The sequence below is a fragment of the Pipistrellus kuhlii genome, unplaced genomic scaffold (genome assembly GCF_014108245.1).
Source record: "Pipistrellus kuhlii isolate mPipKuh1 unplaced genomic scaffold, mPipKuh1.p scaffold_m20_p_95, whole genome shotgun sequence".
Classification (NCBI taxonomy): Eukaryota; Metazoa; Chordata; class Mammalia; order Chiroptera; family Vespertilionidae; genus Pipistrellus; species Pipistrellus kuhlii.
The window spans coordinates 370592-384435 of NW_023425601.1; the positions used below are offsets into that span (position 1 = coordinate 370592).

At 40.5% G+C, this 13844-nt stretch overlaps 1 protein-coding gene across 7 annotated transcripts in view; it reads right to left on the reverse strand.

The window, feature by feature from the left end:
* PHF8 (PHD finger protein 8) overlaps nt 1-13844 on the reverse strand; it is an 81718-nt gene that overhangs the window by 37853 nt on the left and 30021 nt on the right. For all 7 annotated transcript variants that reach the window (XM_045578307.1, XM_036428881.2, XM_045578306.1 and 4 more), the window contains exons 3-8: nt 13677-13762; nt 13216-13324; nt 9415-9575; nt 8664-8805; nt 7069-7255; nt 3554-3716 (exon numbers count right to left, since the gene is read on the reverse strand). In XM_045578307.1, the coding sequence (XP_045434263.1) occupies nt 3554-3716; nt 7069-7255; nt 8664-8805; nt 9415-9575; nt 13216-13324; nt 13677-13762 (848 nt within the window). The remainder of the gene's footprint in view (nt 1-3553; nt 3717-7068; nt 7256-8663; nt 8806-9414; nt 9576-13215; nt 13325-13676; nt 13763-13844) is intronic.

A 13844-nucleotide genomic window follows, 5' to 3' on the forward strand; every position in this document is an offset into this window, starting at 1 on the left:
CTCTAATATGATGATTCCATTAATATAACATTCAAAAACATGTAAAATAGTATCATACATTGCTTAATGAGGCATCCTATGTAATAAAAGGATCAAAATGCATAAGAATGGCCAAAACCGGTTTGGCTCAGTGGTAGAGCGTCGGTCTGGGGACTGAAAGGTCCCAGGTTTGATTCCGGTCGGGGGCATGTACCTTGGTTGCAGGCACATACCCAGTGGGGGGTGTGCAAAAGGCATCTGATCGATGATTCTCTCTCATCGATGTTTCTAACTCTCTATTCCTCTCTCTTCCTCTCTGTAAAAAAATCAATAAAATATATTTTAAAAAGAAAAGAAAAAATGCATAAGAATGATAATCACTAACTTCAGGACAATGGCTAGCCTTGACAGAGAAAAATGTGAATGTAATTGAGAGCATATAGGAGATCTCATATATATTTATAATAATTACCCAACATGGGAGCACCTAAATATGTAAAGCAAATTTGATGGATATAAAGGGAGAGACTAATAGTAACACTGTCATCATAGGGGATTTTAACACCCATTGACATCGATGGATAGATCTTCCAGACAGAAAATGAACAAAGAAACGAGGACCTTAAATGACACACTAGATCAGATGGATTGAATTGATATCTTCAGAGCATTTCACCCCAAGAAGCAGAATATACATTCTTTTCAAAATGCACATGGAACACTTTCTAGAATAGACCACATGTTAGAATGCAAAAGAAGCCTCAATAAACTGAAGAAAATTGAAATCATATCAAGCATCTTCTCTGATTATAATGGTATGAAACTAGAAATCAACCACAAAAAATATGAAAAATACAAACACCTGGAGGCTTAATAGCATGTTACTACTAAACAATGAATAAGATAACAATGAGATCAAGGAAGAAATCAAAAGATATCTTGAAATAAGTGAAAATGAGAACACAACCACCCAAAGCAGTCCTTAGAAGGAAATTCCTAGCATTACAGGCCTATCTCAAGAAACAAAAATCTCAAATAAACAATTTAACTTTACACTTAAAGAAACTTGAAAAAGAACAATAAAGCCCAATGTAAGGAAGGAAATAATAAAGATCAGAGCAGAAATAAAAGAAACAGTCTTAAAAAAATAACAATACAGCCAAAACCGGTTTGGCTCAGTGGATAGAGTGTCGGCCTGCTGACTGAAGGGTCCCAGGTTCGATTCCAGTTAAGGGCACGTACCTTGGTTGTGCGCACATCCCCAGTAGGGGGTATGCGAGAGGCAGCTGGTCGATGTATCTCTCTCGTTGGCGTTTCTAACTCTCTATCCCTCTCAATTCCTCTCTGTGTAAAATCAATAAAATATATATATTTTAAAAACAAACAAACAACAATACAAAAGATCAATGAAACCAAGAGCTAGTTCTTAGAAAACAAACACAACTGACAAAAACTTTAATCTGACTCAAGAAAAAGAGAGGACCCAAATAAATAAAATCAGATATGAAAGAGGAGAGTAACAACTGACATGAAAAAGGATTGTAACAAAATATTATGAAAAACTATATGCCAACAAATTGGACAATCTGAAGAAATGCATAAATTCCTAAAAACATACAATCTTCCAAAACTGAATCAGAAAAAAATCAGATAACCTGAATAGACAGATGACAATTAGTGAAATTGAAGCAGTAATAAAATAAAAAAAACTCCCAAGAAACAAAAAATCCTAGACTGAATGGCTTCACAGGTGAATTTTACCAAACATTCAGAGAAGAACTAAAACATATCCTTCTCAAACTATTCCAAAAAATTCAAGAGGAGGGAGGACTCCCAAGCTCATTTTACACAACCAGCATTATTCTAATGCCAAAACCAGATAAAGCCGAAACCGATTTGGCTCAGTGGTAGAGCGTTGGTCTGCGGACTGAAAGGTCCTGGGTTCGATTCCAGTCAAGGGCATGTACATTGGTTGCGGGCACATCCCCAGTAGGGGGTGTGCAAGAAGCAGCTGGTTGATGTTTCTCTCTCATCGACGTTTCTAGCTCTCTATCTCTCTCCCTTCCTCTATGTAAAAAATCAATAAAATATATTTAAAACAAGAAACAAAAAACAGATAAAGACACTACAAAGAAATAAACTTATAGGCCAATATCCCTTATGAACATAGATGCTAAAATCCTCAACAAAATATTAGTAAACCAGATCCAGCAATACATAAAAAAGATCACACACCATGATCCAGTGGGATGCAAGGTTGGTATAATATCCACAAATAAACATGGTACACCTCTGTCAGCGTGGTTCAGTAGTTGAGAGTTGACCTATGAACCAGGAAGTCACAGTGTGATTCCTGGTCAGGGCACATGCCCAGGTTGCAGGCTCTATCCCCAGTAGGGAGCATGCTGAGCAATGATTCTCTCTCACCATTGATGTTTCTCTCTCTCCCTCTCCCTTCCTTTCTGAAATCAATCAATATATATAAAAAAGAAAACAGGGTAAGTCTGAAATTTATTATCTAAGCTCTTGTCTCAAGACTGGAAAAGGGAAAGCAAAATAAACCCAAAGCAAGCAGAAGGAAGAAAAACAAAGATAAAAGCAGAAATCAGTGAAAATGAAAACATAAAGACAACAGAGAAAAATCAATGAAATGAGTGTTTTTTAAAGTTCAATAAAACTGATAAACCTCCATCAATATTTACACGGAAGAGAAGGCACAAATAACTAATATCAGGAATGAAACAGGATTCACTAGAGAATTAGAAGACATCAAATGGATAATAAGGAAATACTATGAACAACTCTACACACACAAATTTCACAACTTAGGAAAAATGGATCAACTCTCCTTAGAAGTACAAACTATCACAACTCACCCATTATGAAATAATTTGAATACCCTAATAAAGTTTAAGGAAATCGAATGCTAATTAAAAGCTTCCCCCAAAAGAAATCCCTAAGTCCTTGAAATTGGACTTGAGAATTCTACCAAACGTTTTGAGAAAATTCAACACTAATTCTAAAATCAAGAAATCAAGAAAATTTAAATAAATGGAGAGACTCACTGTGTTAATGGGAGACTCAACATAGTAAAGGTGTCAACTTTCCCCACACTGAGACAACTGGGAGGACTTTTTCAAATACACACACTCAGATCCCACTCAAGACCTACAAATTCATCCTTCTAGGGGTAAAGCTTAGGCATGTATTGCTTTGGAGAAAGGCCCACCCTCCCCCCATGTCATTCTGATTTATAGCCTGCAATGCCAGCCTCCCAGTCACCATCATTAGAGTCATAGGGCTGAGGGTTCTGTTCTCTATCACCAAGTAGCCCAGTGCAAAGAAGTCTGTTAACTCCTCTGGAGCCTCCCCACCATCCGCCTTCCCAAGAGGCCATGCTGCTCACTGGCCACCATGTGAATTTTCTTGATGTCCAGTTCTGAGCCTTCAGCTGATATGAAAGGGATATCCCACATAATCACATCAACACATTATAGGAAGGGGCCGGCTCTGATGCCCCCAGCTTTTCGCTTCCTGCCCTCCTCAAATGCTCCCAGAGGGGCCCAGAAAAGACCTGTGGGAATGAAAAGCGTCTGTCCTTGCTTCACAGAACACTTGTAGCACTTGTCCACCTGGTCCCCAAAGAACATCTCATCCTGGTTAGAGGAGCTGCTCCAGCCCTCAAAGAGAGTCAGGTTGGCATTTGTTGGGCGGATCAGGTAGAAGATCTTTTCACCCTGAAACAAAAAGAGGTTGAAATGCCAAAAACATCAAGGGTTTCCAGAAAAGTCCTCAAGGGGGTCTCCAAAAGGATATTCTCTCTCCCATGCTCTAAAACCACGTGGTATGCCAGGATTCTTTTCCAAACCCATCCAAAGATCATTTTATTGGAATGTGGAAAACTTCAAAAGGTGCTTTTTCACTTTTAAGTTTCTAGGATATTGACAAAAATCATTTAAAGAGTATTTCAAACAAAATTGTTCAACTTAGCACAAATGTACACCAAAGGCTCCTATTTTTCATGCGATACCAAATGAAAAATGGCCTCTACGGACAAAAAGATCAATAATACTAGCCCTAGGAGAATTTAAGGCCACATTACCAATGAGAAGAAATTGAATTTGCCTTTAAATGCCATTTACAGAGAGTATTCCTTCTCACACCTACAATCAAAGCTAATAAAAGTTTAAAAGTTCAGTAATCGCCTAAGGACTTAAGAAAGATTTTATGTTAGGTGATTATCTACTAAAAGAACATTTTATTTTCTTATTATATTTTGCCTGGATAATCACCAGATAAATCATTTGGCAGAAAAGACACAAAAACCCACTAGCACAAAAATATCCCAACCCACAGCTTTATTACTTTAACCAATATTTCATAATAAATTTCAATGAAGAAAAGCAACAGAAGAAATTATCTTTAAAATTATCTATTGTACAATTAGAGAAATTTGAATCAGATCTGTAGATTAAATAATAATATATCAGTATTAATTTCCTGATTTTGATAACTATAATATAATGCCCTCGTGTTTAAGAAATACACACTGAATTATTATGAGATAAAGGGAAACCATGTCTGTAACTACTCTCAAATGTTTCAGAAAAAAATCTATATATAAAATCATTTTATTATGTTTGCTTTAGAGAAAGAAAGATGGTAACCTTTGGAGAATCTAAATAAAGGACATAGAAATTCTTCCTGTTATTTTTGTATTTTTTCAATAAAAATTTATTTAAAAATAAAAAAAGTCTGCCTGGTTGGCATGGCTCAGTGGTTGAGCATCATCCAATGAACCAGGAGGTTGCAATTCGATTTCCAGTCAGGGCACACGTCCAGGTTGCAGGCTTGATCCCCAATGGGGCGCATGCAGGAGGCAGCGGATCTATGATACTCTTTCATCATTAATGCTTTCTTTTTCTTTTTTAAAATATATTTTGATATTTTTACAGAGAGGGACAGAAAGTCAGAAACATTGATGAGAGGAAAACATCGATCAACTGCCTCCTGCACACCCCACACCGGGGATGTGCCAGCAACCAAGATACATGCCCTTGACCGGAATCGAACCTGGGACTCTTCAGTCCGCAGGCCAACACTCTATCCACTGAGCCAAAACGGTTCATCATTGATGCTTTCTATCTCTCTTTCCCTCTCCCTTCTCTGAAATCAATATTAAAAAGTAAAATAAATAAAAATAAAGAAGTTAAATGTAACATTTGCATAATAGCTCTTCATTTAAATGCTCCAGCTGACGGGAGCATGCTGGAAGGGGTTAATTGGGGGAGGGGAAGAGGACTATGTAATATCGTACTTTCAACAATAAAGATAAAAAGAAAGCAAATGCTCCAGCCTGGCCAGTGTGGCTCTGTGGTTGAGCACTGACCCATGAACCAGGAGATCACAATTTGATTCCTGGTCAGGACACATGCCCAGATAGTGGGCTTGATCCCCATGGGAGGGAGAAGGCAGCCAATCTATGATTCTCTCTCATACTTGATGTTTCTATCTCTCTCTGTCTCTCCTTTCCTCTCTAAAATAAATAAAAAATATTTTTAAAATATATTTTATTGAGATTTTACAGAGAGGAAGAGAGAGGGCTAAAGAGTTAGAAACATCGATCAGCTGCCTCCTGCACACCCCCTACTGGGGATATGCCCGCAACCAAGGTACATGCCCTTGACCAGAATCGAATGTGGGACCCTTCAGTCAGCAGGTTGACGCTCTATCCACTGAGCCAAACTGGTTTCGGCTAAAAAATATTTTTAAAATAAATAAATAAATGCTCCAATTTCTTCATGAGAAAACAATGGAAACAATTAGTTTAGCATTGGTGATCAGTTGGACAAGAGCCATATCCGTTTTCTGCTCTATCCTTGACATTTCTGAAAAGAAAACTAAATAGTGTGAACAATGGTGGAAAACAATCAAAATTATTTAAATGTGTTTTCTAGACCTCAAAAATCCTTTGTAGTCATTAACAATTGATATGCCAATTATAATAACTAAAAGGAAAATTATCTATAGGAAAGCTGACATTAAAACAAAACTTCTCATATATGCTCTGTCCCTGATGGTGGTAAAAGTTATACAACTACTAGAGGCCCAGTGCATGAATTTGTGCATAGGTGGGGTCCCTCTGCCTGGCCAGCAATCAGAGCTGATCAGGGCCGTCTAACCCAGGCCAGAGGGAGGGACCGCAGGAAGTTGGCTGACTGGGAGGAGGGACCGCAGGAGGTTAGCTGTGGGAGTGTACTGACCATCAGGGGGCAGCTCCTGCATTGAGCATCTGCCCCCTGGTGGTCAATGTGTGTCATAATGAGTGGTCGACCAGTGGTTGCTTAGGTTTTATATATATAGATAGCTATAGATATACAAAAGTGTCAAAACTCATCAAACTATACACTTGAAACATTAATTTTATGGTATACTAGAGGCCTGATGCACAAAATTTGTGCAAGGAACTAGCCCTCACAGTCCCTCACAGCCCCTCACAGCCCCAGCTGGCCCTCACAGCCCCTTGTTGCCCCAGCCAGTCCCAGTCAGCCCTTGCAGTCCCAGCTTTGTCTGGAAGTTCGTCTGGATGGTCGTTCTGCTTTCAGTCTAATTAGCATATTAGTTCTTTATTATATAGGATAAAGTATGCTCAATAAAGTTAGGGGGAAGGGAAGTTCTCAAGTCACCAGGAATTTTAGCAGTAAATATGGACATATGCACACAGTGGTACCCTGTTTCCCCGATATAATAATTTTTGCTCCCAAAGATGCGCTAGATCTTATTTTCAGGGGATGTCTTATTTTTCCATGTGCTAGGTCTTATTTTCGGAGGATGTCTTATTTTCGGGGAAACACGGTAGTATATATTGGTTCAGTTAAGAAGATAGTGGTTGGAGAAGATTTTAGGCATCTGCTGTTATTGGGGGAAAAAATGTTAAGCACCAAGTGTGAAATAGAGACAGTTTACATGGCATACTCACTAAGTACCCAATCTTTAGGAAGGCCTCAGCAGCCTGTTTTGTGCTGCCACCTGAAAAAAAACAGAGTGGTCCAAGGCCTGGCTGCCTCCAGGAGCCATACACACTCCTACCTTGAGAACATGGTACCAGACTGAGGTGCCGCCAAAGTCAATGTGGAAGTCTGTGTAGCTGTCCCGCACGCTCATGAGGCAGTACTTCTGCACATTGGGTCTCTCAAAGATACACTCCTCGGGCCACAAGTTCTCCACCCATGAGAGCTTCCGAACAATCTTGGGTGTCTCCACAAGGTTAGAAAGCCTAGCAAGGAAGGGGTGGAGAACAGATGTCAGCTGATTAGGAATTGAGGTTGAAGTCTGAATAAAATGCCCTCCGTTCCAGTGAGAGTTGATAAAGACAAAGTTGTTCTCTCCACAGGATCACCAAGGGTACATAGAACACTTGTTTCTGTAAATCTGGTCAGCATCCTCATTCCACTCAGCTCTACAAGTCCCAAGTCCCCGCTCCACAGCCTTCCTCAGTCAAAAGCGATCATGTCCTCTACTAAATGTTCATACCCCCAACCCCAGCCCACTCGCGTGGCACTTGGTTTATAACAGTGAACTGTATGGTCCCCATCTCATAGTGTCTTCTTTATGAGGAACCTTTAGAGAAAGCTCTCTGGGCTCAGTTCCACGTAAAGAAGTGTTTCTCCCAAACATCTGGTTGTTTTTATACTGTGCGAAAACCACAAATTCTGTACCACTGCATTCCCTTCTTTGTTCTGGCCCTCAGGAAATTCAGTGAAAACTCTCAAGTCCTTCTCCATTAACTATCCAGACATTCATACATGCATTTTGTGGGCAGATGACCCACCAGATGTATGTTATCTCCCCGCCTTTGTTTTCCTTTTATTCCAATTTTCTCTCCCCCCCCCCCCTTTGCATCTCTGTAAGCTGCTTGAAATAGTCTTTCAAAATGAAGTGAGGTATAAACAGTTTTTTTAAACACCTTCAGGGTAACTTTGCTTGTTAAAACCAATAGCAAGGGTTTCAATATTGTAGTATAGTTATTGTAAGATGTTGCCATTGAGGGAAACTGGATGAAAGACACATGGGACCACCCTGTACATTTTTTTTTTATAACTGCATGTGAATCTATAATTATGTCAAAATTAAAGGCTAAAAAGGTAAACAATCAGACTGTACTCTTCCTAAGTGCAACAGGATGTGTTATGATTTTGGGGGCTCTCCATGGTTTTGAGCACAGAGAAGACGACATATATCTACTGATTATTTAAGTCCAGACAGAATCACTTAAAGGTCATAAGCTTTTCTCCTTTTTTAAATCTAAGAAACCTTATACTTAGAGAAACTATTTGGGGGTAATTTTAGTAAATCTATTTCCAGGAACAGAGGACCTATCCTGGGAGTTAAACAAATGACCATGCCACATTCTGAATATCAGAAGGTCTAAGAAAGCTGCCCTGGTCTTGAAGGAGATAAAAGTCAATTAAATTAGCTACTATTTAATCTATCCACTGCTAAAAACTGTGAAGGAGAAATACGATTTGGTTGTTATGTGAGCATCAACCCTAGAAAAGTATAAACCAGCTCCCCAGCCCAAAGGAAGTTACCACGGAGGAAGGGAAAGGAACACTAACATGTACTCAGTATATGGTAAGCTCCAGGCATTTGTGAGGCTTTTTACTCACCCCTGTCCCTCCTACCTGGTATCAGAGAATTCCAAACTGATGACATTGAGGACTTTCTCCCTCTTCCCACTGTAGTAATACTTCACAAAATCACCGAGCTTCATCTTGCAGTCGGCCTGGCGAGCCACATCGATCACATCAATCTCTTTGTCAGAACCTGAAATAAAGAGATGGGTTCTGTACCAAGTGGTCTCAGAAACCGGGGAAGCGTCTCTCATTCCCTTACCGATCCCTAGAATGACCTGCACTCAAAACCTCTCTCCTCAAACATTGTATTTGCATATGCATGTCTCAGAGCTGAGTGTAGGAATCCCTTGTACTCTCCTATGTGCTGGGTCCAGGACTGCTAGGGCAACAGAACTGCCTGACACACAGTCTCTCATAATACAATCCACCTGCCTAGGCCCTGCTTCCTCACTTTTTCTCCTCCTATCCCCAAAACGCATGCTCAGAAGAAAACTGGCCTGTAAGGGCAAAAGTCCAAAGCTTTCTCATTTCAAGCAAGGACAGAGAGACCACTGCAATTTTTGGAACTGCCCAGGTTAAAAAATGGGGCTCCGCCTGGGGTTTTGTGATCCGTTAGGAAAAAGGAGAAGGAGAAGGACAGGATTTTGGTTCTAGCTTCGTCAAAGAATGACTCTGAGCAAGCACTTCACCTGAGATTCCCAAGATCAGAAAGGAAATTGAAAAGGTAGACTGAAGGGAGGGGTCACAGGTCTTAATGGGAACGACCAATACCACAGTTAAGGAGGTCTGTGTTGCTCACCGACATAGTGCTCCACGTCCCTCACAGTGAATGACGGTGAGGGTAGCGTCATCCCCAATCCATCCTTCTTCAAGACCAGGATGGGCACACTGAAGCTATTCTCTTCCAGGAATTCTACCGTCAGCTGACTTCCAGTGGGCTTCAGAATCACTTCATCTGAGCTGTAGGCCATAGGAGAGAAACGCTGAGCCCCAGAGGCCCTGCCGCTGAAGGCCTCACTAGATGCTACGGTTCACTTATGGGGAGGGATCTTGCTGAGGGGATCTAAGATGGGCTGGCAACTAATGGCATAAACTTCATGTGCCGGGGAGGAAAGGACCTATCCAAGGCAAGAAGCCAGGTCACTGGCAGAGGTGGAAAGCTTAACCCAGGATATCCTGTCAACAGGGTGCTCTTCTCTGGAAGTCAAAATAGACTCGCCCAAGCCATGGTACTTTGTTTTTGTTGTTGTTGTTGTTTAAAATATATTTTATTGATTTTTTTACAGAGAGGAAGAGAGAGGGATAGAGAGTTAGAAACATCGATGAGAGAGAATCATCGACCAGCTGCCTCTTGCACACCCCCTACTGGGGATGTGCCTGCAACCAAGGTACATGCCCTTGACTGGAATCGAACCTGGGACCCTTGAGTCCGCAGGCCGACGCTCTATCCACTGAGCCAAACCGGTTTCGGCGCCATGGTACTTTGTGGAAGAGCCACAGTCAAGGGACCAAAGAGCTGCATGTGGCTCACGAACCGCAGTTTGCCGATTATGGCTCTGGACAATTCAAAGATTAAATTGGAAAAAATAAATACATGTAGTACAAAAAAAAACACAAACAAACATGACAGATAAGGTGCAGGACCTACTAAAATAGTAAAAATAAATTTACATAAAAATTAAAATTTTCTGCAAGGAAAGCTATCATAAATCAGCAAGAAATAGGCAGCAACCCAATAGAAAAATTGTCAAATAACATAAGCAAGCAGTATAAGAGAAAGGAATAGGATGATTTATAAACATACAGAAATATGTCTTCCTCATAATTAAAGAAATCAAGTGGAAACATTTCATTTTTTATCTTACCAGAAAAGCAAAAAAGCCCTAGCCAGTTTCGTTCAGTGGATAGAGAGTTGGCCTGCTGACTGAAAGGTCCCAAGTTCGATTCCGGTCAAGGGCACATGCCCAGGTTGCGGGCTCGATCCCCAGTAAGAGGTGTGCAGGAGGCAGCCAATCAATGATTCTCTCATCACTGATGTTTCTATCTCTTTCTCCCTCTCCCTTCCTCTCTAAAATTAATAAAAATTTATTATAGCCAAAACCGGTTTGGCTCAATGGATAGAGCGTCGGCTTGGGGAGTGAAGGGACCGGGGTTTGATTCTGATCAAGGGCATGTACCTTGGTTGCGGGCACATCCCCAGTAGGGGGTGTGCAAGAGGCAGCTGATCGATGACTCTCTCTCATCGATGCTTCTAGCTCTCTATCTCTCTCCCTTCCTCTCTGTACAAAATCAATAAAATATATATTTTTAATAAATAAAAACTTATTATAAATATATAAATTATAAATTAAATATAAAAATTATAAATAAATAAATAAATAAGCAAGCAAGCAAAAAAAAAAAAAAAAACAAACACGTTTGATAGTAAACAGTTCCAGCCGGGATACAGGAAATTAGATACTTTTCACACATTGTCTAGTGTTTGTCTAGTGGGTGTGTGAAATATAGCCACTCTGCAAATAATTTGGCAATATTTGTAAAAACTTTTAAAGCACATACTCTTTGACCTAGCAATTTCACTGTTAGGTAATGAATCTACAAAATAAAATTATCCACATATGCAAAAACTTGAATATAAAGACATTTACTGTAGTAATTTTTTTCTAACACCAAAATATCGATACTAGGATCAATTTAAATGTTCATCGATAGAGGGTTGGTTAAATAAATCATTTATCCATACAATCGAACACTAAACATCCATGAAAATAATAAAGAACATGTGCATGTGTTAATATGGACTGATCTTGAAGATATATAATTTTAACCCTGACTGGTGTGGCTCAGTTGGTTGGAAAATGTTCCATGCACCAACGATTGTGAGTTTAATTCCTAGTCAGGGCACATACCCAGGTTACGAGTTTGATTCCCAGTAAGAGTGTGTTTGAGAGGCAACTAATTGATGTCTCTCCCTCTCTCACTCTCCCTTCCTCTCTCTAAAAATCAATAAAAATGTTTAAAGAAAAAATGTTTAAAGGTATACAATTTTAAGTTAAAAAAGCAAGATGCAGAATATAGTGTTTCTATTTGTATTTTTTTAAAGATTGATACACACACAAACACATACATTTTTTTTAATCCTCACCAAAGGATTTTCCCCCCATTGATTTTTAGAGAGTGGGAGGGAGGAAGGAGGGGGAAAGAGAGAGAGAGAGCGAGAGCGAGAGCGAGAGAGAGAGAGGGAGAGAGAGAGAAACATCAATGTGAGAGAAACATCAATTGGTTGCCTCCTGCACACACCCTGACTGAATCAAACCTGCAAGTGAGATACATGCCCTTGACTGGGAATCAAATCTGAGGCCCTTCGATTAACAGGCTGAAGCTCTAACCACTGAGCAACCAGCCAGACCACATTCTTATATAAGCAAGAACTACTTCTGGAAGAATGCACAAAAAATTGGTTAAATTTCGAGAGGAGATCTGAGGTTTCTGAGGTAGAAAGAAAACTCACTGCCTTTACATAAACAAAACAAAAAATATTAAGTTAAAGAGCCGAAACCAGTTTGGCTCAGTGGTAGAGCGTCGGTCTGCAGACTGAAGGGTCCCAGGTTCGATTCTGGTCAGGGGCATGTATGTTGGTTGCGAGCACATCCCCAGTGGAGGGTGTACAAGAGGTGGCTGTTTCTCTCTCAAGCAACATCGACGTTTCTAGCTCTTTATCTCTCTCCCTCCCTCTCTGTAAAAAATCAATAAAATATATTTTTAAAAAATATTAAGTTAGCTGGAACCGGTTTGGCTCAGTGGATAGAGCGTCGGCTTGCAGACTGAAAGGTCCCGGATTCGATTCTGGGCAAGGGCATGTACCTTGGTTGCGGGCACATCCCCAGTAGGGGGTGTGCAAGAGGCAGCTGATCGATGATTCTCTCTCATCGGTGTTTCTAACTCTCTATCTCTCTCTTCCTCTCTGTGAAAAATCAATAAAATATATTAAAAAAGAACTTAATGTTAAAAAAAATATTAAGTTAAAGAAAATGTCATAATTCTAAACAACACTTCAGTTATAGGAAAGCTAAAAATGATCCAATGAATTAAAAACTAAGCAAAAGGAAGTACCTTCATTCATTAATTTAACTCATTATTTTTGTACAATTGATATAATTTATTTTTAATAAGCCCATCTTAATTTTTTTAAAAGGAAAACTTTCTTTTGATTGCGAAAGACAGATATGATCCTCATATTTTTTCTTTATTTTGTAAGAGATTTCTTGTCTGCACAATGAGAATTTAAACTTTCAGATCTTTAAGACTCCTAGTTGTCACAATCTGTGGGTGCATGTAAATATCCTAGCCCAACTTGGGCAAAACTGCCTCCCAATCTATCAGAAGTTTCCACACGTGGACCTTAATGTATTCTGTACATCAAATGAAACTCTAGCGATGTTTCTCAGCAACTGACTGAAACAGAAGAGCCCTCTCTAGAGGGAACTCACAGAGCCCTGTAGACACCTCCAAGTGGGGGACGCACCTAATGGGACAGCCCACGGGAAAGCCGGCTCCCCAGAGCCAGAGAGTTCACCAACACTTGGGGTACAGTACTCACCTGTCAAAGGTCCGACCGCGGAGCTCTCGAATGAAGGTAGGGCTTCCCGTTTTCACCGGCTTCCCCTTGTGTGCGTCATGCCCTTTGGAAGACACACGGCGTTTTTTCACTGAGCCAGAAAAGACAGGAGACGGTAAATCAGAATGGCTGACCCTGCTTCTCTCCCAACCTAATAACCCCTTTGGAGCCCCTGGAGTCCACAAGGCCCTCACAGACTGAAGAAAGTTCTTAGTGGGGATAGGTGCTTCTTCTGAGAAGTCCCCAGGAAGGGAGGGGGTGAAACTCTGCCCTCTGCCCTCTCCATGGGGTGGCTGCTCCCCTGCAGGGCCTATATAGTCTCTGCTGTTTCCCAGGGGAGAGGAATCTGAAGCATCCAAACAAAGGCAATCTCCCTTCCCAACTTCCTTTGCTTTCTCTCTCCTCTGGCCCATGCTCTCTTGGAAACCCCAAGATCTACTTACTAATGGAAGGCCCGTGTAAGACCTCACAGTTGGGGCAGTGGTAGAGATCAATGTCAGCAGCCTTCTCCTCTTCAACACCGACACAACTAGAAAAGACAAAGTCAGCCAAGGTTTATGGAAATTTTATTTTTATAAGGCCTATGGCTGTGCTGTCCAGTGCACGTGATT